General features: G+C 39.1%; 3 protein-coding genes across 5 annotated transcripts; all 3 read left to right on the top strand.

Annotated features, from left to right (window-relative positions):
- The first annotated feature begins 1 nt into the window (after nucleotide 1).
- LOC121692961 (serine/threonine-protein kinase Nek9) lies at nucleotides 2-19,445 on the top strand. 2 transcript variants are annotated; one of them, XM_042072059.1, is made up of 24 exons: nucleotides 2-789; nucleotides 2,354-2,531; nucleotides 3,660-3,715; nucleotides 3,825-3,895; nucleotides 4,011-4,116; nucleotides 4,472-4,603; nucleotides 4,785-4,895; nucleotides 5,137-5,201; nucleotides 5,332-5,382; nucleotides 6,590-6,782; nucleotides 7,432-7,576; nucleotides 7,817-8,017; nucleotides 8,156-8,202; nucleotides 8,314-8,475; nucleotides 8,765-8,873; nucleotides 9,017-9,178; nucleotides 9,372-9,542; nucleotides 11,948-12,007; nucleotides 12,240-12,427; nucleotides 12,522-12,677; nucleotides 12,796-12,882; nucleotides 13,788-13,841; nucleotides 13,987-14,150; nucleotides 19,359-19,445. In XM_042072059.1, exons 1-23 carry the CDS (start codon nucleotides 607-609, stop codon nucleotides 14,128-14,130), a joined length of 2,832 nt encoding a protein of 943 aa, XP_041927993.1. In that variant the 5' UTR covers nucleotides 2-606; the 3' UTR covers nucleotides 14,131-14,150; nucleotides 19,359-19,445. The 2 variants fall into 2 exon arrangements, with proteins under 2 accessions (XP_041927993.1, XP_041927992.1); XM_042072058.1 differs by lacking the exon at nucleotides 19,359-19,445 and having other exon boundaries at nucleotides 13,987-16,343.
- acyp1 (acylphosphatase 1, erythrocyte (common) type) lies at nucleotides 16,693-19,699 on the top strand. The gene is made up of 2 exons (XM_042072062.1): nucleotides 16,693-17,180; nucleotides 19,359-19,699. The coding sequence occupies exons 1-2, from the start codon at nucleotides 17,103-17,105 to the stop codon at nucleotides 19,572-19,574; spliced, it is 294 nt and encodes a 97-aa protein (XP_041927996.1). The 5' UTR covers nucleotides 16,693-17,102; the 3' UTR covers nucleotides 19,575-19,699.
- Nucleotides 19,687-27,704, top strand: fosaa (v-fos FBJ murine osteosarcoma viral oncogene homolog Aa). 2 transcript variants are annotated; one of them, XM_042072061.1, is made up of 5 exons: nucleotides 19,687-19,827; nucleotides 20,763-20,867; nucleotides 25,649-25,861; nucleotides 26,183-26,290; nucleotides 26,419-27,704. In XM_042072061.1, the coding sequence occupies exons 3-5, from the start codon at nucleotides 25,649-25,651 to the stop codon at nucleotides 27,088-27,090; spliced, it is 993 nt and encodes a 330-aa protein (XP_041927995.1). In that variant the 5' UTR covers nucleotides 19,687-19,827; nucleotides 20,763-20,867; the 3' UTR covers nucleotides 27,091-27,704. The 2 variants fall into 2 exon arrangements, with proteins under 2 accessions (XP_041927995.1, XP_041927994.1); XM_042072060.1 differs by lacking the exons at nucleotides 19,687-19,827; nucleotides 20,763-20,867 and adding an exon at nucleotides 24,601-24,856.
- The last annotated feature ends 295 nt before the right edge of the window (nucleotides 27,705-27,999 follow it).

Genomic DNA, 27,999 nt, shown 5'->3' with positions numbered 1-27,999 from the left:
GGTCCTGAATAATTTTAGGTTAGTGTAGAAAGTTGTTCGTGTTGGGAGTTCAGAACATCTCTTGACACCCATGGAAAACTAGACAGATACTGTATTCGCCTATTACAAAACAGGAATGCTTTTGCCTGTTAATGTAGTCTTACTGTGACATACTGTACGTTTGCAGACGAATACGTTTATTTCAATAGGCGATGTCTGTCAGGCTAAATAGCTAAGAAGTTTTAGCTGTCTTAACAGCAGCTTGCCAACTTCTGTTTGGGTGAGACGTGACTTGATCAACATCTAAAGTAAACCACGCTCGGCGCTGTGGATTGTAATGTTATCTGTACCGCGTGTTTCTTTATCGTAGGCTAACAATACCCAGAATTTGCGTATCGACATTAATTTACATTTGGTGTTATAGCCCTGACGTTTGCTCTAAACGTTATTCAACGTTGTCAACATGTGTATCACTTTGCTGCACGTACTTGCATCTAACCTACCTGGAGGAGCGTTAATTTAAAAACCATAGAGCTAAAGAGGACAGTCTAAGTTTTTCTATTTTTTAATTGATATACACTTTTGTCCTCAGTCGACGATTGAGTGTGGACTTGCTGTCAATGAAAAATGTCAGTCGGGTGCGAGAGACACTACGGTTCCCTAGCTTCAGATACTAGCAATGACTCAGTGGTTAGTGGGAGATCGGCTAGTGGAGTATTGAGTGGAGAGGAGGAGAAATTGCATTACATCCCCATCAGGGTCTTGGGAAAGGGAGCGTTCGGTGAAGCAACACTGTACAGACGAACTGAGGTGAGTTATCTTGGATAATGTGCACGTGTGAAAGGTGCGTCAGTAACATTTACCGTGGTATTTTTTACTTTATTTATTTCTACACTGGGTAACAAAACATTCTATTTATCGCAAACATTCAAATTCTAATATGGTTTCACTGGGCAGGAGGACGGTGAAAATGTGTTAACTAAAACTAGTGAGTTGTTAGACACGTGACTAAAACGTATTTGCTTCTGGCATGATTCTAAAATGATGTAGTGGAGTGAAAGTATAAAGTAGGCCGATCTATAATTGAAATACTCAAGTAAAGTACACATTTATTGATATAATTCAGCTACTTCAGGAAATGTATTATGTTACATGCCACCACTACGAATTAATTGTTAAAGGTCAGTCAATCTGAATATTTCCAGATATGAAAAATATATTGGTCCACTCCAGCATCTTAAAATCAGGGTTCGGGTCATGGAATTTCTGGAAAGTCAGGGAATTTGATATTTTTTGGGGCAAAGTCATGGAATATCAGGGAATTTTGTTGCAGCAGTTTAAAATTTACTTGCCAAAATACATTAATACAAATATATCCATGCATAATTAGTGTATATCTGGTTATTAGCTTTACTGCTTGCCCAGCTTTGTTTATTAATGCCCATTTATTCATCTCCCTCTAAAAAAGTAAAAGATTCTTGAACACTACGCAGCTGCTTTGGTATATTGTGCCATTCATCATGGAAATTCAGGGAAAAGTCATGGAATTTTACATTATGACCTAGAGGGAACCCTGTAAATGCATGAAATGGAACATACATAGAATGTATAGGCTAGCTGTTTTGATAAAGCTATATGGTATAATGTTGTTCTTATTCTTGGACACAATGGGCAGTGAATAACATGCAAATTAGACAACCCTGTTGAAAAAAATAGCTAGAAACCAAATTTTGCTGGTAGCTGGTCTTTACTGGTTTTCTTCCAGCTTTTGCTGGTCTTTGCTGGTTGGGCCACCAGGTCGACATGCTGGTGTGACTATCTGAGGAAGCTGGTCATGCTGGTGTGACCAGCCTGTTATGTGGGATACCGCTGGTGTAAGATGGTCATGCTGGTGACCACCCTGCCAAGCTTGACATTGTTGGTGCTGGTTTGCTAGAATGACCAAAAAAAAGCTGGCATGGCCAGTTAAACCAGCAATGTAAGACCAGCAACACCAGCTAAAATGACCAACTTGAGGTGGTACGACAAGCGAAACCAGCTGAATTACCATCGTAAACTGGGTAAACCAGCTGAAGGTATGTTTTGCTAGTGATGCTAGTGCTAGTCAACTAGCAAACCACCTTAAGCTGGTGAGGCTGTTTTTTTTCTGCAGGGCAGTAAACTGGTTTGTTGGAGAAATGTGCCATGCCATGGATATAACTTTGGTTCTTGTCTGGGGTGCAAGCATCTCCAAAGGGAATGCCAACACCTGATTTGGTTATTTTGTCAGATTTGTTCATCTGAAGTGTAGAAACAAGAAACATGTCCAAATGTTCCACAGGTTTCACATAAATGGCTCCCTCAAAGTAGCGAAATGCCTATAATCTCTTTTTAGGATAACTCTCTGGTAGTATGGAAGGAAGTCGATCTCAACTGCCTTTCAGACAAGAAGCGACAAGATGTGATGAACGAGATCAGCATCCTCTCCATCCTGCAGCATCACAATATCATTGCTTATTTCAATCACTTCATGGACAAGAACACGCTGCTTATCGAGCTGGAGTACTGTAATGGTATGAACCCCTGTTAGACCACACACACACACACACACCCACATACATACATATCTAACTGAACCTTTCTTTGGTGTTGGAAGCCAATCCTGTTGTAAAATCTAATGTGGCATTTCATTTGAATTTCCCTAAATGTTCCCTTTAGCATTAGGTTGACAAATTATACAGGGTTTGGATATACAGGTTTATTTGAAAATAGGATTTTTTAATGTTGTACGAATATAGTCAGCAAGTTTTGGGAAAAGTCATGGAGTCATGCCCACATAGAATGTATTTGGTTCAGCTAAGATTAGTTAAACAATACTTTAATGTTTTAGCAGTCACATAATTTGACTGCATTGAAGTTAGCACAAATGTAGACATTCGCCTGGCATTACACAGATTACTTCCTATCTCATAAAAAAATTGAATAAACTACAAATGTTATGCCTTGTATTCAGTTGTGCAACAATGATAGTATTCAAACGTGATATTAAATTAATTGAAATTCAAGGTACTTTGTTCTATCCTAACATAAATATGGATATTTATGATAGGATAGAACTGTTGAAATTGGTATGTCAAAAAGTAAGTGTCTCGAAAGTTCACTTATAGGGCAATTCCAATCTTTTGTATGGTCAACATTTTTTGTGTTCAGTTTTCAGTAGTGAAGAATTACCAGAAAGGGTTGAAACAAAGGGGTTAGTAATCAAGGATCTTTGTAAATACTCTTAATTGTTATTCTGAATAAAGTATCTATAATTTTAAACACACATTTTGGAATGTTTCTAATCAGGTTGGTTTGAGAAAGATTTTGTAGGTCACCCTTACAGATAATCAAAAAAATCAAAAAGTGCTTCTATACCAATAGAGGATATACATGTTCTTGCAAAATCTTTGACCAAAGATGCTTATGTCAAAAACACCAATTCACACACCACAATTGGAAGCCTATTATACACCCTGCTTCTGGTGGAACATAAGTGACTTGCCTTTGTATCAGCCAGAATCCTACTCAAAATAACTGGAAATAAGGTTTAACCCTAAGAGTTGTTTTTGTGTCAACAAGTAGAGCTCACAACTGATCACTGTGAACTAATGTAAGGCAGTCCAAGCTCGACATTAAATGTTTGGTTGTTTTTTGTGCAGGGGGAAATCTGTATGATAAAATCATTCAGCAGAGGGGACAGCTTTTCACTGAGGAGGTATAGCACACACATCAAACTATTTCGCCATGTTGTTGTCGATGTATGTATGTATGTATGTATGTATATGAATGTCTTCAATGGCAGTTCATGTTTTATTTCATTTCAGGTTGTCATCTGGTATCTTTACCAGATTGCTTCAGCGGTTGCACACATACATAAAGCTGGCATCCTGCACAGGTAAATAATTTCAGGTTCGCCAAAGCCCAACTCATCAGACAGTTTTGTATGTTGTGACTGTATGCGTCTGTATTCCATAAGGAAATCCATGATATTCTCTGTTCTGTTCCTGTAGAGATATCAAAACATTAAATATCTTCCTCACCAAGACAAACCTTATTAAATTGGGTGATTATGGATTGGCCAAGAAGTTAGACAATGAGTTTTCCATGGCTGAAACAGTAAGTGTTGACTCTTACAATGTTATTATGTTTGAGTGAACAATAACAATATATAATTCGATTTATAATTATTTTAACGGTGACACAATTTTGAGTGTTTACTTCAGCTTTAAGGAGTTTAATTAAAACATTATATAAACAATTTAGTTGTTAGTTTAGGTATTTCTATACATATTCCACAGCATTATAAACTGTAACATTGTCAGTAAATTGTGCACTTCACCATACACGGTGCAGAATTTCTGTTGGTGGAGGATGGAACTATACTATAGGACCCAGTTAAAGTGTTTATAACAAATATGCTGTATGTAGCACATAAACTGGTATTGGCCTCTAAATGAAAGCATTTCTTCAGTGTGTAGGAACACCATACTACATGTCTCCTGAGCTTTGCCAAGGGGTTAAGTACAACTTCAAGTCTGATATTTGGGCCATGGGCTGTGTGCTTTACGAAATGCTGACCCTCACCAGAACCTTTGATGCAACGGTAGGACATAATTTTAATGATTTAATTGTTTTGAAGATTGTTACATTTTTATCACTACAAATTTATACCAGTCATTCAGTTATGTTGTAAAATACCTTAATGTGTGCAGTGCACCTCTTATGGAAGGGATGGACGTTAACGTTTTGGGGTCATTGTTGAGTATGTATTGATCTCTCCTTAGAACCCGCTCAACCTCTGTGTGAAGATTGTCCAGGGCAATTGGACGATGGAGGTCAGATCAGACGTGTACTCCTCTGATCTCCTTCAGGTGGTCTACAAATGTCTCGATCAGGTCAGGACTTACTGTACACAGGGTTACATACACAAACACAAACACACACACACACACACACACACACACATATATATATGTATAGACATACATGTATGCATCCATTTTGTAATATTCATTATGAAGAGAATCTGCATGAATCATGAAATGTTATGAAAGATCAATTGAATTCACATCTTTGAGGTCACCAAACTCTGTCTTGCGGACATTGTTCACATAATATTTCCGTTTTGTACAACAGGATCCAGAAAAGAGGCCCACTGCTAACCAGATTATGGATGAACCGATCATCTTGTGCATCAGGCCGTGAGTGACTAGAAGAAGAGGGTGGGGAGATAGCAGAGGAATGTCACTCGAGAGGAACATGCTTTAACTAGGAATTTACTTCCAATTCATTAATCATATGTCGTGTGCATTTGTGTGCGTTCATTCACAGGGGTTTGGAGGAAAGAGTAGCAGCACTTAACTCTGCTATAAAGAAGCCTAAGTAAGTTTCTTTGCTTTATCATCATTGCATGTTGTAAAGGTATTCATTAGTTGCGTCATTACATGTTCAAACAATAAACATGGCAGAAACCTGCTTAAACTATTATGATTTTTTATTATTTAGTCATTAAAAGCAGTGCTACCCATTGCTTTATTCATAAAATGTTGGGTTCATTCTCAAACCTATGCATAAAACATACGTAAATAGGCTACATTGAATTATTTCAATGCATAGCCTACCCACATACTAGTTTTTACAGCACATACAAAAACTATATAAAATACTTATTTTTCTTATTTTGAACTTTGTACCTTTTAAGGACACAAATTTTGTTTGTGAATGAATAATGTATCGTACTGTAAATAAATAAATAAATGTTCTTCCTTAAAATACAGGGGTCATAAGTGAGTACACCCCTATGTTAAATTCCCATAGAGGCAGGCAGATTTTTATTTCTAAAGTCCAGTTATTTCATCCTACTGTATGCATCATGAAAGTGCCCTTGGTCTTTGGAATTAAAATAGCCCCACATCATCACATACCCTTCACCATATGTAGAGATTGGCATGGGGTACTTTCCATAAGATCATCTCTCAATGTTAATCAAACCAGCTATTAGCCTAACTGAAATAAAATAGCATGTTAGCTAACATTAACTCTGCCACCGTTTTTTTGAAGACAACCCTGTGAAGAGGATAAAACGCACGCACATCCAAGTCTGATCCTGGGTGCTGGACAAAAAAATGACGATGAGAAAGAGAGGAAAAGTCTGCAACACCAGTATACGCTCCCAATAGTTATGTTTTTATTACCGTGACGTTTCGGGCCAGCTCAAGCCCTTCGTCGTCTTGGGAGCATATACTGGTGTTGCAGACTTCCTGTTGCAGACCCTTCCTCTCTTTCTCAAAATAGCACCCTGGCCAACTTTTCTTGTCAAAAAAAGGTGCCAATCGTGAATATAGCCCAAGGTTACCATAAAAAAACAGCCTCTCTTGTAATACCATATTATACCTCAAGTGGTGCGTATCAGATACAATGCACATCAATGGAAGAGGATGTAGTTGTAGTTGTAGTTGTGCATTCAAGATCTATTGAATCCCCTCTAAGACAAGGGTATATCTCAAATCTGAGCATGCACCATCAAAAAATGAGTTTGTGTGATTGTCCCTTCTAACATTTTCTCTCCTGCGTGAACTGTGTGTTCTAGGCTGAGCACAGTGACAGAGAGCCCTGTTGCCGTGGTTACCACACGCTCCAGGGAGGTGTACTTCTGGGGGGGAGGCAAATTCACCCCACAAAAGCTTGACACGTTCAAGGGTGGCAGCAGTGCACAGCATGTTTGTGCTGGGGAGACACACTTTGCTGTTGTTACCGTTGAGAAGGAATTATACACTTGGGCGGTGAGCAGACATACTGACAAACTTTTGATTGACTAAGAAATTCCTGACATAGGTATTCATTTAATGAAATTCAGAACTGAAAGTTTATGGCTGGCTCCAAACCAAAAGTATCTGGTGCAATGACACAATGTGAAGCATAGTGGTGATCCATTATATGTTGTATGTGTATACTTTCTTGATGGCATCCTGTTTAGTGTTGCCTTACTGTTTTTATTCTTATATATTTATACTTAAGTGTTTGCTGATTGCTTTTATCCAAAGCAACTTGCATTTGTCAATTGTTGACAGTCTCCCTAGAGCAGCTCAGGGTTAAGTGCCTCAAGGGCACAATGGTGGCAGCCGGGACTTGAACCCACAACTGTCTGGCTACTGCATGCTAGCCCAGTTCCTTAGCCACTACACTACTACTGCATGCTAGCCCAGTTCCTTCGCCACTACGCTACCACGTTAATACTTTGCTCCCCTAGGAGCTAAATATTAGAAATCTTGCATAAATCTTTTGATTTTTTTTTTTTGTCATGAGACAGTAAAGCCTGTTAGTTCTAGCCATGTACCTTAAAGATGGACACATTCTGTAGAACAAAGTTCTAATCTCTGGATTGATGTGGTCTCTGTTTGCGTTTCTGTCTGTGCATGTGCCTACAAACAGAGTGTGCAAGGTGGAGCGAAGATGGTGGGTCAGTTAGGTCACGGAGACCAGGCCTCCTATCGGCAGCCGCGCCGTGTGGAGTGCTTGCAGGGGAAGGCCATCCGCCAGGTGTCCTGTGGAGCGGACTTTACTGCCTGTATCACTGGTGAGTGAAGTCGGACGTGGAGAATCAGTCCTACACAGGAATTACTATTACTATAATACCATCATGGTATTTTGTGATAGTATTTGTGTATAAGATTATTAAGAATTATTTAAGATGGTAATTAATATCCCTTGAAGAGTTGATTTCTAGAACTTGTGCACTCTTATGTGTCCTTTTTCTACTCCCTGCTAAATGTATCCTATCCAAGGTAATGTTGTATTATTGTGTGGTTGAGGGTAGATGAGGATCAGCTGTACCTGTTTGGCTCGGACTACTACGGCTGCATCGGAGTGGAGAGTGAGCTGGGCATGGAGGTGCTGGAGCCGGTGCTGCTGGAGTTCTTTACGGAGCGGCCCGTCTGGCAGGTGTCCTGCGGCGACAACCACGTGGTGGTGCTGACCCACAGCCGGGACGTTTACTCCTGGGGCTGCGGAGAGTACGGTGGGGACCACCCCTCCTTTTCACTTTCCTTGATCTGTTTTAGTTCATTTGATTTATTTAATCTATTTTGAGATCAAATCTTTTGTATGATTGCTGTTTTTTTTTTTGTTTTTGTTTTTATGATTCCTTCTTCTATAGGGCGGCTTGGCCTGGACTGTGAAGATGACTTTTCCTCCCCAATGCAAGTGAGTGGAATCGAGTAATATTGGTGCACACAGTGGTTTCCTTTAAGAGGCTTCAGGGCCTGATGTACTAACACATCAGTGACTTCTCTTCTACACCTGTCTCCTTCACAGGTGGAGCTGCCCAAAAGTGCAACCATTGAGTCTGTGTGTTGTGGTAGTGATGGAACATTTTTCCTCACTGAATCTGGGAAGGTTTTAGCCTGTGGAAACAATGAGTTCAACAAGCTGGGTCTAAACCAGGGCATCACGGGCCTTAAGCACACACCCTGGGAGGTGTGATATATTTATATTGTCTGAGTGGAATTAGAGCCCTATGTGTGGCAAATAGGTTTTCCTGCCATGTGTAGGCTAATGATATGTAATACATTTTTAAAAAGTTTAAAAAATCTTAGGACTGTTTTTAAGTATTGTCACATGAATTAAGACTAAATAACAATATCTCTTGAAATAATAAGTAGAATTTGGTTGCCTTTTTTTAACTTCCTCATTACTTCTTTCCTTATTCAAAACTTCCTTATTGAGATCCCAAATAATTTCTCTGTTTCTTCCCACGTTTCATTAGAGTTACCAAGGAGTGCCATATACGATCACACCCACCCTTGTAAAACAGCTAGCTCGCTTCAAGATCCATATTATTTCTCCTGGAAAGACCCATACTGCAGCCATAGATGGTACTGTTATCTTCAATCCCTTTTTAATCTTGATTATTGTTCTTTTAAATTGATTTCTCATTTCAGTTAAATCCAGTCTGACATGCTTGACTGATCTTTTTAGTATTGATGAACATCTTAACACTGTGTATGCTGCTCCGTAGAGAGAGGTCATCTGATGACTTTCGGCTGCAACAAGTTTGGACAGCTTGGGGTGAAGGATTTCAAGAAGCACCAGGATGTCAAACTGCTAATGGGTGCTTTTGGGGGAAAGATAGTCACCAAGGTGTCGTGCGGAGATGGATTTACTGTTGCAGCAACTGAGGGTAAGTGCAAGACTTGAGTTTGAGAAAGGCGCTATGTAAATAAAATAAATAATAAGAATTATTATTATTGCAAGTACTATTATTAAGACTAGATTCTTTGACTCTCTCTTGGTAAAGAATAAAGATGAGGAGTCATCAAATCTCAGCTATTTTTTTTATGGTAATCTCGTGCCGTACTTTCTCGTGCCTGCAGACAATCATATCTTTGCTTGGGGGAATGCTGGGAATGGTCGTCTTGGGATGCCCCCGCCAGACAGAGGCTTTGGCTCAGAGGTGTGTCCTGCTCTTCCCCGACCCATCTTCGGCTCTCTCCACCACGTGCCCGACCTGTCCTGCCGAGGCTGGCACACCATTCTGATCATGGGTAAGACGATCTGTCTAAATCTGACGCGTAATCACACAGACCACACAGTTTTATCACCCTCAGTCTCCTCTTGCATTAAGACGCATTGAGACAACACATACCTTGGAGATCTTGTACTTGCCTCTTGCTTTGAAGTACAAAAAGTGGAGCTGCTTGAACCATAACCGTATTGTGAACCATAACCGTATTGTGAACCATAACCGTATTGTGAACCATAACCGTATTGTGAACCATAACCGTATTGTGTGTTTAATTGGCTGGGTGCACCAACTTGGCTATGACATTGTTTTTGGTTGCTTCAGTGCATCAAACAAAAATTGGATTGACATTGTTGTAGTTGCATTAGTGCTAGTTAGGTTCAGGGAGAAACAGTCTTTGTAGTTTTTATCCAAGTGATTAGAGCCCGACCGATGTGGGATTTTAAAGGCTGATACTGATTTCGATATTTGCTAAATAATAAATGATGAATCGGCCGATATTCATTTTTAACAAACACAATGTAAAAATGTACTCTAATATTTAGTATATTGAAAAGTTCTCATCAAGGTGTGACATTGTGTTTAAGTAGGCCTCACTATCTGGTATCCTAATGAAAGGCTTTTATACAATTAATTATAAAATAATTATTATGAGTCTTAGCATTAGGTTTTTGTTTTTATTACAATAACTTGTAACACCACAATAACTTTCAACGTATTTACTTTATGGTTTATGATGGTATTGTTTGTGTTTTTTACACACAACATCATTAAACAGTGTGATACTTTGTGTGACTGGAAAGGAAAATTGCGTAATGTAAGATAATGTCCATGCTCTCATATGACAGCTTAAACACATTGCCTGTGTCGCGTCTGCGGAACGGCTCAGTTGTGTGTTAATTTTCATTTTTGAGCGCCCAGGTTAACAGGTTACAACAGCCACACGGCCTCCGTCATATCCACGTCTCAGACACGGCTCGAACCGCGCTGCAACCGCCACCCAGCTAGAGAATAGAAGGGAAGCCGATTTTTTTCTGCTTGATGCAGTTCTGTGCAGAAATACGTTGAAAATAGTAGTTGATGGTCAGAATTTGTGTTTAATGGGGAAATGGAGCGTACATGTGTAGTATAAAGTAGCAGAAATGGGGTGACCACCAACCAGACTCTGAAAAGGAGGACAGGTTGTGTCTAAAGTGAGGACAGATTTGCCAAAATGAGGACACTCCCCAATTTCTGCTAATAGGCCTATTCCTGTTGGAAGGGATTGGGTTGGGGGTGTTAGTGAAAATGTTAACATTAAGTCAACAGTGTGATATTTAATGCGATTGGAAAGGAGAACTGCATAATGTAAGATAAAGTCTATACTCTCATATGACTTCTATGTTTCATTTTGCTGCTCTGCCGCCATTGCACAGCTGTTATAAGCATTGTTAGCTGTGGAGCACTTGTCATGAAGGCAGACAAACCCCCAAAAAGGAGGACACTCTACCTAGGTCTGAACAGAGGGCTTGAAATCCGGACACTAGACAAGCAATGGCATTAGCTAGCGCTAACTACTGTACTGTCAGTATGATCAGAAAATGTATGGGATGACAATCGAAAGAGGAAATTATAGTGCTTGTTATAACCGTGTTTATGTTTCACAAATACACCAACAATCAAGTTAGCCTGCACCACTCAACCACTGCTAACATTATTTTAATGTTGGATGTAATGTTAAGCGGAAAAGACAAAACTGGAAATTTAGATGAAGGATCAGTATTTGGCTTTCCCTTATTTAATTTAAAAATAACTATCAGCCGTTATAAATACGGATACAGATAGATAGGCAAATAGCTAATATCGGCACACTGATTTACCGGTCGGGCTCTATGAGTGATGCATACTTTAAATGTTCTATTAATATTGCTTTAGTGCTTTTGATAGATGCTACTGTAGATGCCTCATACTAGATACTTGCATTGTCAGACATTGGTCCATATTATTGGATGTTTTAAACTTCCGTAATAGCCTTTGAGCAACTTTTGCAAAAATGGAATATGGTGTAATTATATTGTTATTAGTGTCTAATTTCTTGTAAGTACAAATCCTTGTGCTTTCATTAGCTTAGACTGATTCCTTCATGTTTACATAGGAACAGGTCTTCTTACATAGTGATAATGTTGAGACTGACTTTTGACTGCTTTACCTAAATACAGTATTGTGTACGTATGTATTTGTAATATACAGTATATATGGTTATGGTATTTAGCAGACACTTTTATCCAAAGCGACATACAAACAACAACAATACAATAGTTACATTTAACAGTAAACAATTAAAAAGTTGGTAAGGTTACATTAAGGAGAATATAAATAGCAATAATAAACAACAATGTCAATGTAATATACTGTATATATAAAATATATTGTACTCCTTTTTTCCAGAAAAGGTCCTCAATTCAAAAACCATCAGGTCCAACAGCAGTGGAGTTTCTATTGGCAGTGGTAAGACCATGTTTTAAACAAATAGTGTATAGATTTCCTTTCCCATAAAGGAACACAGGAAAGTGGGAGCCTTGAAGCACATCACCACACACCAACATGTTCAATTGTTGGAAAAAGTTTAATCAATGTTGTGTAACAGAAAAAAGTTTGTATAACCAGTTTAATGACCACCACTTCACTGTCACCAGAAATATTTAGAATTTTAAATGATGTTCTTACATTTCCTATCAAGGTGTGAGTCATGCGTCCACAGCCTCAGTGGATCTGGATGTTGACCAGGGCTCAGCAGACACAGAGCTGCGCGATGGGACCTTGGGAAGAACTGTAGAAGCTGACACGGAGGCGAGATATCTGGACACCTCCATGATGTCCATGACTAGCCAAACAGGGAATAGCTCTTGTCCCTCCTGGCTGCGGCAGGTATCAATTTCCCATTTTTGTTGAGGAAAAAATAGTCTGTTCCAAAATGGTTGCTTGCATCTGTGTATATGCATACTTTACTTTTGCAAAACAGGAACTGAAGGATGCAGAATTCATCCCAATGCCAGAAAGTTCCAGCTCCATCTCCAACCCTTTGGCTGCCTCATACTCTGAGAGCGCACACCCAACACTTCCTTATGATGAGCTGCAGGAGTTGAAGGCTGCAGCTGCTGCAGTGAAAGGATGCTCGGTAATGCACAAAAAAAAGATTATTAAATGTATATTATTTTCACATTTTGTTTTCCTTGTTTGTTTGTTTGTTGTTGTTGCTTTTGAACATTTCTTTTGAACATTTCTTTGCTCAACAGACAGACTCATCGGGTTGCGAGAAGGCCATTGGTGTGGAGGCAGGTCTCAGAATGTCCTGCTGCCAAGCCAGCAGTGACCTTGCAGAGGTCAGTCAAGGACACCAAACAAAACGCTCCTTGGGGGTTTAAGTCCAACACAAATGTCAATCTGCAGTTTAGCATCATCTCTGCTGCTGTTAAAGAGACTGTAAACTGGGCAGACTTTAAAAGCACTAGCTATACCGTAATTTCCCGCGGTTTATACATTGATTTTGCAAAATTTCTTCAGCTATGAGGTTAATACACAGGGGCAGTTAATATGGTATTAATATGGTTTTGTTTCTTTTATCTTGCATAAAACACTGTCCTGCGGCTTATACACAATGCAGCTAATACACAGGAAATTACTGTAAGGTTGATTGACCGGTCGCCCTGTGTTGCTTTTGCACCGTGAAAAGAACTGCACACACAGCAACAACTGTCCAGCGCCAACTAGCGCATAGGCTACATTCTGCTGCTAGTTCAATATGCAGATATACGGTGCAGATGTACAAAGCTGTAAACAAAGCAGTGCTAGCTAGCATTTTCACACTACTCTTGCTCATCAAAGACAGTGCGTAATCTTCTCCACACTACTCTTGCTCACCAAAGATACGGAGTAATCTACTTCTAATCAAGAAATGATAAAAAGTTGCTAATCACTTTCATTTTCATTAAACATCATTCGTCATTGGTCTTTCCAATGGCTAATTTTACCACAGTCCAATGCAGACAGGAGACCAATTTAAACACACAACATTACAAAATGACACACCAAAATGGCATGTGCATGTGTGTACCCAATACACACCAATACTGAGTAGAAATGGCCGAATAACAGTTACAAGGCAAAGCCACACACACACTGACTGTGTAGCCAGACAACTTGATGTGCTCATCATTTCCTTCCCTTCAAAGCCCAGATAAAGAAACATGTTGGTTTCATCAATAACATGCTTTCTCTTCCTCTACAGCTTAAAGAAATTGTTAACAGGCAAGAGGCAATGATTCAGTTGTTACAGAAGCAGGTAAGGTCTCGCTTCAATAGATATATATTGTTAAACTCATTGTTTCAACTGAATGTTTTCATACCATCCCATCAAGCATCAAATTATTGATGGATTTAATATGAATTTGAATAATCTGAGTTGATGCCACCCTTTGACACTGCAGTTCAATGACCAGCTGAAAGAGAATGAAAAATTATGGACAGCCATTCAAAATATGACAGTCAGCAATGCTGTTGATGAACGAACAAATCACCTCTCAAGTCCTCAGCCATGTGATGATGAGGAGGAGGAGGAGGAGGAGGGATGAGCCAACACAGGAGCCCAACTGTGAGGAAAGTTCTGTTCTACCCTATTATGAGGGGATTTAGACACTGGCCAATCGCTTCCCTCTGTGCTTTGGTTGGCAAAGGTCTCAGTAAGAGGTAGGGAAGGAGTGTTGCTTTTCCTCTTAGTTGTGACGGCGGAAAATGCCCACCACCTACCAGTAAGGTCTAGAATCTTTTTTTTTTTGGCCTTTTCATTTCATTTGGAAGGTTGTTTTCATTCCATTTCCACTATATATATATATATATATATATATATATATATATATATATAATATTGCTTGTATTTTTTTTTTTCATGACAATTTACATAATTTGTTTGACACTTTCAATGCATCTTCATAACAGCTCAGCTGTTTGAATATACTTGCAGCAATACTGCTTATTGCTTATCTTAAGCGAACAATACAACTTTTAAAATGACACCTTAAAAGGAATGCATTTGGAGCTTCACCCTAATAGGTTGGGTGGTTCATAGACTTGTTTGTTCTATGAAATGATTTTTTTTCTCCAGCCACAGTGTTACTCTCATGTGAAATGTTGCCATAGTGTAACAGACTGTAACTGAAGTGCTGCAGTTTTGTTGAAAAGAATAGGCTGCCGTAAAAAGCCTTTTGGACACTTCGTTACACCTCAGATGTTTTTAGTGGTAGTTAAATTTGAGTATCATTGTCCACAACTATTATTCACCGTCCATCATGTCATGAGCATACAGAATTACATGTCACATGCTGCAATAACATTTTTATGACACTATGGGTTTGTTTTTGTTCACTCAGGTGTTAGTTTAGCGAGTGGAAAATATGGGACATTGCAGAAATTACCCTTATCGGAGGATAGAGGACTTTCAAGTCGGTTATTTACCAAACTGGTAACTGGTTATATAGTTACTGAATAAGATGTGTATAGGAATACGCCAAAGAATTAAGGATTATTGTCCTCAATCCGTTGAAATTTAAAACGTGCCTTATTAAGATATTAAGTAATATTTGTCTTACAGATATCCATTGGTGCTCCAGTGGTCTTGTGGAGCATATTTAAATTATAGAATTATGTATCTGGAGTTGACTATGCTGAAAAGGGCCGTAAAGGTGTGAGTTCACAATAACAGTTTTTAAACCCAGTTCACCTTTTGATGGTGTAACTGTTGTCTAGACTGATTGTAAGCCTATGGGAGAGCTTTGTCAGTCACAGATTGTGTCACAATTTAAAATGAATTTTTCAAGTTGTTTGCAGACATGTTCTTCAGAGGCATTCTGCATTTTACAGTGCAACAACTACATTACTCACTTTTCACAGAACCAACTTGAGAGAGCAAGTATGTTTACTTTTGTTTACTTTTATGTGCCTTCTTTTTTCAGTGTCTTTATGTATTTTGTCACAGGTATGTTTGAGTGCCTGGAGTAAGGCCCAGAGCAACTACTGATCACATTATTCTACCAAGTCTTGTGTAAAGATCCTGAATGTGGTACTTGAGAGGGGTATTACAATTTGTCATATAATGTCTGTGTGCTAGACTCTTGACTGGCAAGTGGATGAATAATGGTCTCGGAATCACTTGTTACCTGTATCTATTTTAACAGTGAAACCAAAGAAAGTCATGGATATTAATAAATAACACGTATACGTACGTACATACGGTTTTGTGTGAAAATCATTTTCACACCACAACTTGACCGCGTTGAGCTTTGATTATTGTCTTATTGTCGGAATAGACTTAAGTCTTTTAACCTGTAATGAGAAAGTGGAATGAGAATGAGTGGAATGAGAAAGTGCAGTATTGAGCTAGAACACCAAAAACATATCAACTGTGTAAAGCATCTATATAATATAATCCTACAGGCAGAGTGTCAATCAAAGTTTAACCGTTTTTGCCACTGGGAGGCTCAAAATGTTGTTTTAAGTGTCTTGGTAACATGGAGAAGATCCCTATTGAGATAACTACTCCCCTGGTTACCTCAACGACTGTAAATTACTTAGTATAGTCATCAGTATCAGTGTTTCGTTTCCTTTTGACCTACATGTACTATAGCAGGTTAAAAAAAATCCCTGAGTTCTCCTTTAAAGCTTCATGTAATGTGCCAAACTATGTGATCCTCTGGCTTATACAAATGAGACATTGTTTTATCATATATTGTATGTTAACACACTAATAAAGGTTGGACCTCTAATGCTCCTATAATGGTTGATATTTGAATATTTGGTGTATTGTCTTTCTAGAATTAGAATGCAGCCTACATAAAAATTGCACTCATTTTAGAGAGTTGTTGTGGCCCATTATGGTTGTAGTTTTATCATTGAGAAGGTTTTTTTTTTTCTGCGATGAATCAGCGTAATATTTTTAGTCTTTTACAGAACTTGTAAGCTGCCATACAAGTCTGCAAGGGAAATGAATGTTTGGGATGATGGGGATGACGAGTAGGCTACATTCATTCAATTGAAGACTCAGGTCCCAGACCCAATTGAAAGGTTCAAATGCAAAAACACAGGCTTATATATGATTTTTTTTTTTTTTTAATTGTGCATTCCAGCTTACATCGATCAAACCGTTTTGGCAGTTTGATTGATGTTACCTGGAATGCATAAAAAGCAACATGCTTAAAAATGGGGATTTCTGTTTTTGCAAACATACAATTGGTTTGGTTTTGGTCAAAACATATTTTGTGCAAAGTATGGTCTTATAAAGTAGTTTCACAGCCACAAGCTTCCAAAGAGCATAGAAAGCTTCTTCTACACTGATTAAGACCAAGTAGCCCACGGGTATTATGACATTTTAAGAGGACTTTTATTTTGGTATAAATGCAGCCCATGTTTGGCCGGAAGTTGAATTGATGAATGAATGAAATGAAACGACGTTGAAGCCAGAGTCAGTTGCATAGACCGCCTCAGAGCCACGGGTCAAGCGCTTGTGAAATTCGCATCAGAAGCTGGAGTAAAGTTCTAGTTGACCTCCACTATGGCTACTGACCTTCTCTCGGTGGATTATGAAGTCTTCGGTAAAGTTCAAGGGGTATTTTTTCGAAAGCACACTCAGGTAGGGTATCCTATCCTGCTTAATTGCTATGGTAACCTAAAATCCAGAAATAGCCTGGTTTGTGATGTGTAGCATAAACGAACCTAAAATCTGTGATGGGTATGATGTCCAAGGGACAAATGTCGCTCAATAAAGAAAAAGGCGTTTGGCTATGGTGTCGCAGCCTGATGTGTAGTCTGCAGTTGATGACATGACAAATTGGTAATGTGTGGGCATGTCAACAATAATAATTTGGTGCAAACACACACACACACACACAGCCAGTCAAACACATCCTACGTGAGCCTACGTGAACATCACACGCTCAAAACGCCGAAACTCACCCGAACATTCTATTTTGGCCCATTGTCATTACCACAACAAGCAAGATGACCTCAGAGGCTCTGCTTCACACCATTTCACTTGTATAGGCTAGCGCTATCAGTTTCCCCCAAAAAAGGCCATTGACTATGGTCATAGCTGTATAGCTGTCCCAGAAACGAGGTTTGCAGCTGCATGTGAAATCAGAACTACATGTAGTCTTGGTAGGCTAATGTTCTTTGGAATGTTTTAACCTGGGCTGATCAGCATTTTCTGTACGCATATTAGGCCATTTCCCCAATACCTGTTGTTAATCATATCAGAATATGAATGCAAACCCACAGAATAGCCCATCACGTACCATCAAGTTGCTAGATTGAATGTTGTGGAAAATAACCAATGATAGGACCTAAATTCAGTTTGATATTAACATTTTCTAACTGACTTTGAATCAGGTTCCAGAATCACAATATGGAATGAAAGAGTTTGAGGTGTGATGAAAGTAGGCCCAGCTTTGTCCACTTTTCCATTTTCTTCCTGATTTTTTTTAATACCTTTTCTATTCAGTAGCTTGGTACAGAAAACGATGTTTGTTCATTTACACGTAGGAAGGCTACAATACCTAGGCCTACTTAGTTGGATGTAGTTATGGTTATGGTTACTTAATCCAATAACCATAAAAAGTGAAAGACCAAAAATGGAGGTCTGAACCGAACCATGGATTTTGGAATTGTTACTGTACATCCCAGGAATGATGAAGGCTGATTATGATTTCTGATTGCAGTGTCAAATAGTACGTTCTTATGGTGTGTGTGTTTTTTTTTTTTTTTATTACATTTTTGGTTACACTTTACTTGACAGTGTCGACATAAAAGTGACATGACACTGTCATGAACGTGTTATAAACAAGTCATAAACGTTTATGACATACCGCCTCTGTTATTAAGTGACATTCGGTTTTTGTCATAACAAGTTAGGGTTGGGGTTAGGATTAGGGTTAGAGGTTAGGTCACTCGTATGTCGATACTGTCAAGTAAAGTGTTACCACATTTTTCTCAGTGAAAATGTCATGGTGAATGTCATCTCATGTGGGAATAACTGGGGGGGAAGTTTAAGAGAGTTAAACAGAGTCTAACAGAGTTGTCCAGTTGTGTGCTTGTCGTCACTTTGTAGTTCAATTGTAGTCCATGTGGACTTTCATGTCCAACAATTTTAATGTGAAACTTGGGAATTTACCATTTCTGTCACTTGAAAGCTTTCACAAGCGTCCCAAGCCACACTTTTAAGTAGATACAGTTGTTTATTTAAGATTAATGAGCGTATGTTTTAACCTTTGTGTGCCGTCCATGTTCTTCACTCTTTCCCACCGCACAAGCACATGAACGCTCGCAGTCAGAAAAACATCATCATCACGGGGGCGGTCCCTAATATTCCCAGATGCCATGAACACACCATTACCTCCTGGGGGTCAAACCGCTTGTCTAACAGTCCCCCATAGAGTATCACAGACCATACTGGCCACTGGCTTTGAGGTTCCTTCCATGTTGCCAATGGCAAATGCAACTGCATTGAACCATTAGGTCGGGAGCTAATCTGGCAGGTTAAGTGCCCACTACATCTTATGTTCTTTGAAGATGGCAACGTCACAGGTTGTTTTAATTGGTTATATGAGACATGAAATGCACTAAACAAATCCAAAACAGAAATCCTTAACCATGATGATTACTGTTTATTTTGCTCATGCTAGGTGTTGCCACTTAAAAGAATCGATGTGTTAAAAGGGTTAAAATCTTGATTTTTTTCCCCAGAGGGTGGTCTTTAAAACATCTAAAAGCTCATGTTGTTTTCCGAAAGATAAGACATTCATTTGTTTTTCAGAAAGAGGGACAGCAGTTGGGCCTAGTTGGCTGGGTGCAGAACACGGAGGCTGGCACTGTACAGGGGCAGCTTCAAGGACCAACGGACAAAGTGAAGCAGATGCAGGAATGGCTGAAGACGACAGGAAGCCCTCGATCACGAATTGACAAAGCTGAGTTCAAGAACGAGAAGAAGATTGAAACTTTAGATCACGAAGACTTTAAAGTTGTTAAATGAATAGCCTTCATTTTACTATCATTATTTATATTTGACATGAATTGGTATCGAAATTAATTGTGTAAATGTTTTGTGTTGACAATAAACCTCTCTCTAGAGACAACCCTGGAGAGGATGTATCTGCCTTTTTGTGACCGTGTCTTATCACTGGTGGATCTGACTTATAAATGTGATTTAGAAGGGCAACATCCCTTGTAAAGTCTTTCACTTCTTGCATTGACCAACCTACATTCTGGTAAAGGTCACAGTGATGGTAAGTTCTATAACAGTCCCCAGTTATAAAACTTAGAGAGCTGTGGTTAATGCGTCTAGTTGTTTTCGTGTGGAGGCTATGGGTATAAATAACCTTATTGGAAACTATTATTTGCTCACTCTTTTCTCACACCTTAATCTTCAGTTTTTACCTAGTATGAGTCATAACTGACTTAATTTTCTTTCTAATGAAAGTGAAATCCCAGATTTCTCAGTAGCCAATAAGGTAATTCTTTCTCCATAGAGCTTTACAGGAATGACAAATGTGTCAGGCTTAGATAGTACAATATTGCCCCCTGCTGTTGATTATTGGTAAGTTCATAGGAAAAGTTTGTATCAGTCAGTACGTAAGTGGCTTGAGGCTCTCCTCACACCATCAACTTAATAAGTTAGCATAATGTGCCTTTGGGTTGATTGGTAATCACATCATTTCCATTTAATGCATGTTCTAGCTAAAATTCAGTTCATCATATTAATTTGGATGCTATTTTACAGTATGTTTAAATACATTTAATCAAATTTGCCATCATTTTATTCACTGCTTTAAAAAATGTTCATAACACAGGAACCACATTCAAGGAAGTATGTAATTGTATTGTACACCTTCAATAGTACAGATTTGTTTTTTACACCAGACTACACTTTGTGGAACATCTAGACCTGGGAAAAGACCATTTTGACAACTTTAAAATCTTGAGCTTCTCATAGAACATATTTGCAGGGGATACATTTAGCAAAGGACAAGTGATGCTTATGACTTTGATCACAAAGATGTACTGAAGAAGAAAATATTCTACAATGGTTACACAAAAATATGAGGAGAGATATGCCATAGGACAACTACACATACTAACAAGTATAATCACAATTGCATAGATGCACTTTATGCTTTGGATTGGTCACAATAAAAGGCCACTCTAAAATGTTTTTTCACAGTTTTATCACTCAGCACAATGACGCTGATGTCACAAGGTTGAAGGAGCGTGCAACTGGCATACTGAATACAGGAATGTCCACCAGAGCTGTTCAACTACAGAAGATGTAAGCCTTTTAATAAGCCTTTTCTTATACTTTTAACTTAGATATTTTGCTTCAATGAGTGGGAGTGAAAATGAATGTGTTGCATTTATATTTTAGTTGAGAAACTATAGATGTATACACCACAAATGCAGATGATTGGTACAGCACTTTGTTCTGATTTTGGAGCAATATGAAATAATACCAAAAAAAAAACAATGACACTTAACTGCTACACAGTCTTATTGTTCATAAGAGATTTGGCTATTATGATTATATTTTTTTCCGTTGTATTGTCTGTTTTATCACAACAATTTGTTTGTGGTGAGCTATCCCTGAAGAATTGACAGACACAGATTTGAGGTTTTAAGTGCAACTCCTTCCTGTGCTATACAGCACATGACCCACTTTACCAACAGAGCCCCAGTGCCCCATACACTGCACAATTCCAGAGGTGTTCAAGAACTCAGAGAACAAGATGAAGCAGGCAGGTCTTGATCTTGTGTAACTGCATTGAGTAGACAGCACAGTTCTGCTTGAACTAGCAACCAGGGCTTGATCTAGCAACCTCGGGGTCTCCAAGCTGGGCCTGATAGCAAGAAGGACATAAAATTGATGGGTACTAGCATCTCTCGCTAGCATATATATTAAGGTGTCTGTGGTAAGTCTAGTGTATACATTTGGATATGATACAGACACTGACAGTGGACATATACAATAACAGAGTGCAATTTTGAGACCTTGGAATGAATATAATAGCCCCTTATAATTAAATAATAAGTTACACATGCTCTACTGGACATCAAAGGGAAGGCATAAGTATCATTCCAGATCATAGGTGCTGAGTTGAATTGGACATTACTTACTATGAACTATTAACTATAACCAGGGATGGGCAGTATTTCTAATACATGTATTTAAAATACGTCTGTACGTAGCTCATAACCGCTTCAGTGTGTCATCATCGTCTTGCTGTCCCCCCTCCGTTCTGTGATTGCTTCCTTTGTTGAGGTGAAAATCGGGTCCACGGAATCCATCCAATCGTAAATGTGTTAGAGTTAAGTACTTTAAAGAACATTTCGAGCGATCACACAGCCTACGTTCAATGTTGCAATATTATCAGAAGGCCCTATGTGCAATTGGCTTTTGAGCAGGATCTTACAAGAACATTTCAAATAGAAAGGAAAGACACAGTGTTGATGATATGTAGCCTAGGCCTGATAGTGGTGAGTCTGTTATAGCCTATTTGCTTGTATTGTAGCCTATGCAACTATTTTATTTAACACTGTGTGCTAGTCTATTAAACACTATAGGCTATGACCACTATGTCCTTGCACTATTTTCCCCCATGATCATATTGTTTCAGTGATCCAAAAGGCCCCCCCCCCCCCCGGGCAGTGCTCATGCACCCCCACTTGCTGGCACCGACCCTGGCAGAGGTTTATATTGGGATGTCTAACATGAGGGGTCAGCATATCTAATCTGTTTACTGATTATGGAAGGAGTCTCTTGCTTTTAGATGTTTTTCCAGGTGGGGAAGGGATAGACGAAAAAGGCTTTTAGAAAGAAGTATTTTGTAGTATTTTGAAAATACAAAAATACAGTATTTTATTTTGATACATTTTTTGGCTGCTGTATTTTGTAGTTTATTTTGATACATTTTTAAGGTGGGTATTTGGTATTTTATTTGGAAATACATTTTGATGTATTTGTGCCCATCCCTGACTATAACACACATACAGCATTATGGGGTGATCACTCATGCACGGATGTCGGATGTTCTGCCCTTTCACATTAAATTATTTAGGCTGTCAGTGCATTGTGGATATTTTTCCTTGACAAAAGCACACATCAGTTTCTTTCATAAAGACATGAGTATTTTTGAGATATAAAACTTTTGAATATAACCCCTGCCAAACATTATGGAATCACCAGTCTTGGAGAATATTCATTCAGCTGTTTTACTTTTTAGAAAAAAGACAAATCACAGATGTGCCTCTAAAATGTTTTTCTCTAACAGATGAAGATTCTGACTTTGTGAAACATAGCTCCAAACAAATCAGGCAATTTATTTTTTAGATAATGTAGAGGGGAAAATATGGAATCACTCAATCCTGAAGGAGAAAATATGGAATCACAAACCTAAAACATCATAATTAGTAGGCCTACTTTGTTGGACTTCTTCTGACTTTGATTACCACTTGAATTCTATGAGGCATAGACTTCACTAATGCAGAACAGTATTCTTCATCAATCAGGTTTCAACTTTGTCAAACAGTTGACAGATCAGCTTTACAGGATGGTGTTTTTCTTCAGCTTGCGCTATACATTCTCAATGGGATTGAGATCCACTGTTTGCTGGCCGTGTCATTGACTTGATATGTCTTTCCTAAAGAAAAGTTTTAACATTTTTTGCTCTATGGCAAGAAACATTATCATCCTGGAAAATGACTTCCTCATCACAAAAATTCCTTTGATGCAATGACAAAAGAGTCCAATATTTGGATGTAGGCTACACTAGTGCATTTACTGTAGGTATATGACTGCCATCTCCCCTGGTCCTTTTGCTGACATGCAACCCCATATCATCATGACTGTGGAAACTGTCCTTTTTTCTTCAGGCAGTCATCTTTATATTTGCCATTTGACAAAGTCGGAATCTGATTGATCAAGAATAACTATCATCTAGTGAAATCTATGCCCAGAGCAATCAAGCCAAAAAAAGCCAGAGAAGGTGCAAAAATATATGTTTTAGGTTTGTGAGTCCATATTTTTAGCTAGTTTTCACATAATTAGAATATTCAGAAAATAAATGTGAGGCACATCTGTGGTTTGTCTTTTTTCTAAAAAAAAACAAAAAACAGCTGAATAAATATCTTCCAAGAGTGGTGACTCCATTTGCCAGGGGTTGTACATGTATCAGTTTCAGTTTCATGTACTGCCAGACATGAAGTATTAAACCCAAATGCCTGGTCCTGGAGGATTTATTTATTTATTATTATTATCTGGCCTACCTCTGGTAAGGAAATTACTGTTGAATGAATATGAATATTTACATGGTATAGCAAGACATTGTGTATAAGATATTTAAAATCAATGTGGTCAAAGAAGTACAAAACATCCTGTCAATACTAAGTGTCAAACATACAAAACATGGTCCTATAGTGACAATCTAACATTTTTAAAGCATAAACAGAGCTATCTCCTTTACCCATACCATCCAAGTTGGGTGGGAATGGATGGGAGTTGCATGCTGATATTTTAATATTTCATGAGAAGAATTTAAAGGCTATTCTTATCTATCGTTTACTATATTGTAAACTAGCTGGAGTGCAACACAATCTAACCTGAGCATTGTTTAATTTGGAGAAAAAAAATAACATAGGTATAAACCCATGCTGCAGTAGTTTTGCTCACAGCAGCCAAGTGTCAGGTCGACCTCCACGCATACATTTATGAATGAACGTGTTACACGTGCCATAGGCCTATTTCCTTCTCATGGGGGGTTTCATCATGGAACATATTCTTGTTTTTTTTTTAACTCTCTTCTCAGTTCCTTCTTCTAGTGATGAATAGCTAAATCTAAATATAGAAAATACGTATATTTTTGTCGAAGAGTGATAAACGCTTTGTTTTAAAATATTGCGCGGCTCCCATTTGCTCAAATGGTACAACCTCAGTTCATTCATAAAATTCTGACAGACTATAAATAGGAGGAGCTAGCACAGTGGTCTATCAGTTACCAGGTATACGAACCTGGAGGAGAAAACACATATCTGGAAAGGATTAAAAAAGAACTGCGAAGTAGCATAGGCTATTGTTTTTGTTTGTTTTCCGCCTGGCTGTGGAATTAAAGGAGGAAAATGTTCTCGAGCAACGCGAATACCGACTCTGATTCCTTGTCACGCTGCAGCTCAGCCTCTCCAGCTGGGGAAACCCTCGCCTACTACCCACAGTCGCAAGCGGACGCTTTATTGTCCACCTCATCTGCCTCTCCGACAGAGACCACCCAGGTAGAACTCAACAGTCATCAGAAGATAAAGGGAAATTATAGCTATATCGATGGTACATTTTATTCGATCCTATGTAGGAGCTTGGGTTCGAAGAACACAAAAGCTATTGATTTGATGTGGGTTTAGGCTTAGCTATATAATGGCTGTCACTTGATGAAGAAGCGAGTAGCCTACTTGTTTACAAATGTGACATTTTGCACAATAATAGCTGACAGCTGTTGATCATCCAGACAATATGGCCAGAATCGATTTGGCTATGATAACACTAATAGTGCCTTAGCTGTATTCTAGTCATCCTCTTGATGGTTCTGCACATTAATTAGGAATTATAAATATGCTTTAATTTTCCATAATAGGAATGTTTGATGGATCTATCAAATGACCACCATGCATGTTAATCTAACATTGGGAGTGCCTATACAGTGGTTCATTGAGAAAAATCAACCCATTGAGGAGACTCCACAGCAGCCTTGCGTCAGTGTTGACGTCAGCAACAATGAAAAGTCGAATATTGATCTGGTGGAGTCTATTTTTGGACGTCTAAATATATTTTAACCAATTATTGCATGGATTATATAACATAATATGCTATGTTGTTAAGGATCCTTAAGTAGGCGATGTGTCAGTATTTTGAATGGTAGGCCAGGCTATATATAGGCAACGCGAAAGAGTGAATGGATTTTTTTTATTTAGATTTTTATTTCTGAGGCGAACTAATCTTACAATAGGTTGCATACAAAAATAAATTGTGCAACGATGTTTGTTAATATCTTTATTTGTATTGCTTGGCAGATGGACGTGTCTGAGGTTCCGTTTGCTCCCACGGTAACAGCGATCTCAACTACCCCAGATTTGCAGTGGATGGTCCAGCCGACCATCATCACGTCTGTCTCGCCATCTCTGGGCAGAGCGCAGACCAATGAAACGCAGAACTCTGTCTCTGCGACCCCCAAAGCTGGCAGTAACAAGGGCAAACATTCCTCCAGGAAGGGGAAAAACGAACTGGTATGTTGACGCGCTTTCTCTGCGGTGCATGTGCGCAATAATATTGTACCTCTCTGTAGCAGCGAATCCAGATAGATCTCGCCGTATTGGAAACAATGCAGCAATGGGTAGCTACAGTAGGCTATGTAACATATACTGTAGGTAGCCTATCACGAATCAGGAGTCATGCGTAGTCTGTGTGCCTGGTAGATGCGTTTACTTTACACGGGAACAAGCAGAGAGGGAGAAAAAAAACATGCACCACCTTTCATAGGAAACTGAGGCCAAGGAGGAATGAGACCGTAGTGACAGTTTTCTGTTCCCTGATATTACTTTTTGCAGCTGTCTCCAGAGGAAGAGGAGAAGATGAGGATAAGGAGAGAGAGAAATAAGATGGCTGCAGCAAAATGTCGCAATAGAAGAAGGGAACTTACTGATACCTTGCAAGCTGTAAGTAAACCTAGCCTACCTGTACATATACATTTGCTTGAGAAGTATCATGTGATTCTAAATACTGGAGTAAACAAAAGCCACTGCTCCTCCAAAATGCTCATATTGATAATTCTGATTTCTTTCAGGAGACAGACAAGCTTGAGGAGGACAAAGCCACATTGCAGGCGGAAATCAACAGTTTGCTGAAGGAAAAGAAGAGGCTCGAATATGTCCTCGCAACACACAGACCCACCTGTCAGATGCTTACAGATCTGGAAGGTGTGCTCCAGGAATCTACCCCTTCTCCCCAGAACCCCTCAAGCCCTGACACCTTGGGCAAGCTACTGTCCGAGGAAGGCCCCCAGGAAGCGCCTGTACTGCAGGAGCTGGAGGACCCTATCGTGCCCTATTCAGCCATCTCAGGAAACTCTAACATCTTACTGTGTGCCACGGCAGAGGACAGTGACCTCTGTGACCTTGAGCCTAGCTTGGACATCAGGGAAGAGCTGCTGGACAATCTGCTGGTCAGTGCTGAGGAACGTATGCACGTCGAGACTGCTCGCTCAGTACCTGACATCGACCTGAGTGGTCCACTGGGCCTGGCCGATTGGGAGACACTCTACAAGTCAGTGGCCAGTGATCTGGAGCAGCCTCTTAGCACACCAGTGGTGAGCATGTCGACACCAACCTGCAGCAGCTATTTATCGGTCTTCACATTCTCTTGTCCCGAACAGGACTCGGTCCCCGATGGGGCTGAGTTTTGTAAAAGCGATTCCAGAGTGGATATCCTCAACTCTCCTACCCTTTTGGCTCTATGAGTGAAATTGTGACAAGATAACAGAGAACTGACTGGATGACTGATTGGAGATCACTAGACTAAATGTCATGTTGTGCTGTCCAGATTTTGAATTGATGTGCTGTTGGTGTAAAGCCACTGGTTGAATGGCTGCATCAAAGAACATGTTAAGTGTGAAAGAACTTGTATTAACCCTCTTCCAGGTAGCTAATGTAGCTAAAAGCATGGCTATTCATTTTATGGATGGGTATGAACCATGGTCTGGTTTGAAAAGCATGCAGAGATGCTATATATAATATCAGAGTTTGTTTCCTCTATGTTTATTCTTGTTCTGGGTTTACTGTATTGTGGAATGGACTGAGTGAATTTGTGTTTTTGATGGCAATTGTATATTAATAACTCTGAATGTTGTGCTTATGTACATATCCTTCATGGGTCATACCTCGATGTCATCATTCAGACTGTGTTTTGATTCATTTGTTAAAAAATGTTTAGAGTTTTCCATGAAAACATCCAGTGCTATATCTATTGAGATGTACTCTACTATAATTTATTTTTCTACCATTTGAATTTTGACTTGTTCGTCAAAAAAGTGAAATGAGCATTGATTGCTTATGAATAAATATTCACATCAAATTCTTGGTTGATTTTCTGTTTTTGGTGCTCTCTATAGACTAGGTCTATGCAGAGATGCATGCTGATTTTTATTTGCTAGATTGATAATCATGTAGACCAGTGTTTCTTAACTGGTGGGTTGGAACCCAAAAGTGGGTTGCGGAACCGTTCTGGGTGGGTTGCGGAGCTTGTGGGTTAAAAAAAAAAGCCATTTTAAGGGCTACTTTGTCAGATCTAATATCTGACCTTTATTTTGATAGACTTTATTCGTATCAGTCGTTGCCATGGACAGACAATGTTAATGTGACATCAGTTA

The sequence above is a fragment of the Alosa sapidissima genome, chromosome 19 (assembly GCF_018492685.1).
Source record: "Alosa sapidissima isolate fAloSap1 chromosome 19, fAloSap1.pri, whole genome shotgun sequence".
Lineage (NCBI taxonomy): Eukaryota > Metazoa > Chordata > Actinopteri > Clupeiformes > Clupeidae > Alosa > Alosa sapidissima.
Note: the sequence above shows the minus strand (reverse complement) of the source record. Positions and strands in the feature narration are given on the sequence as shown.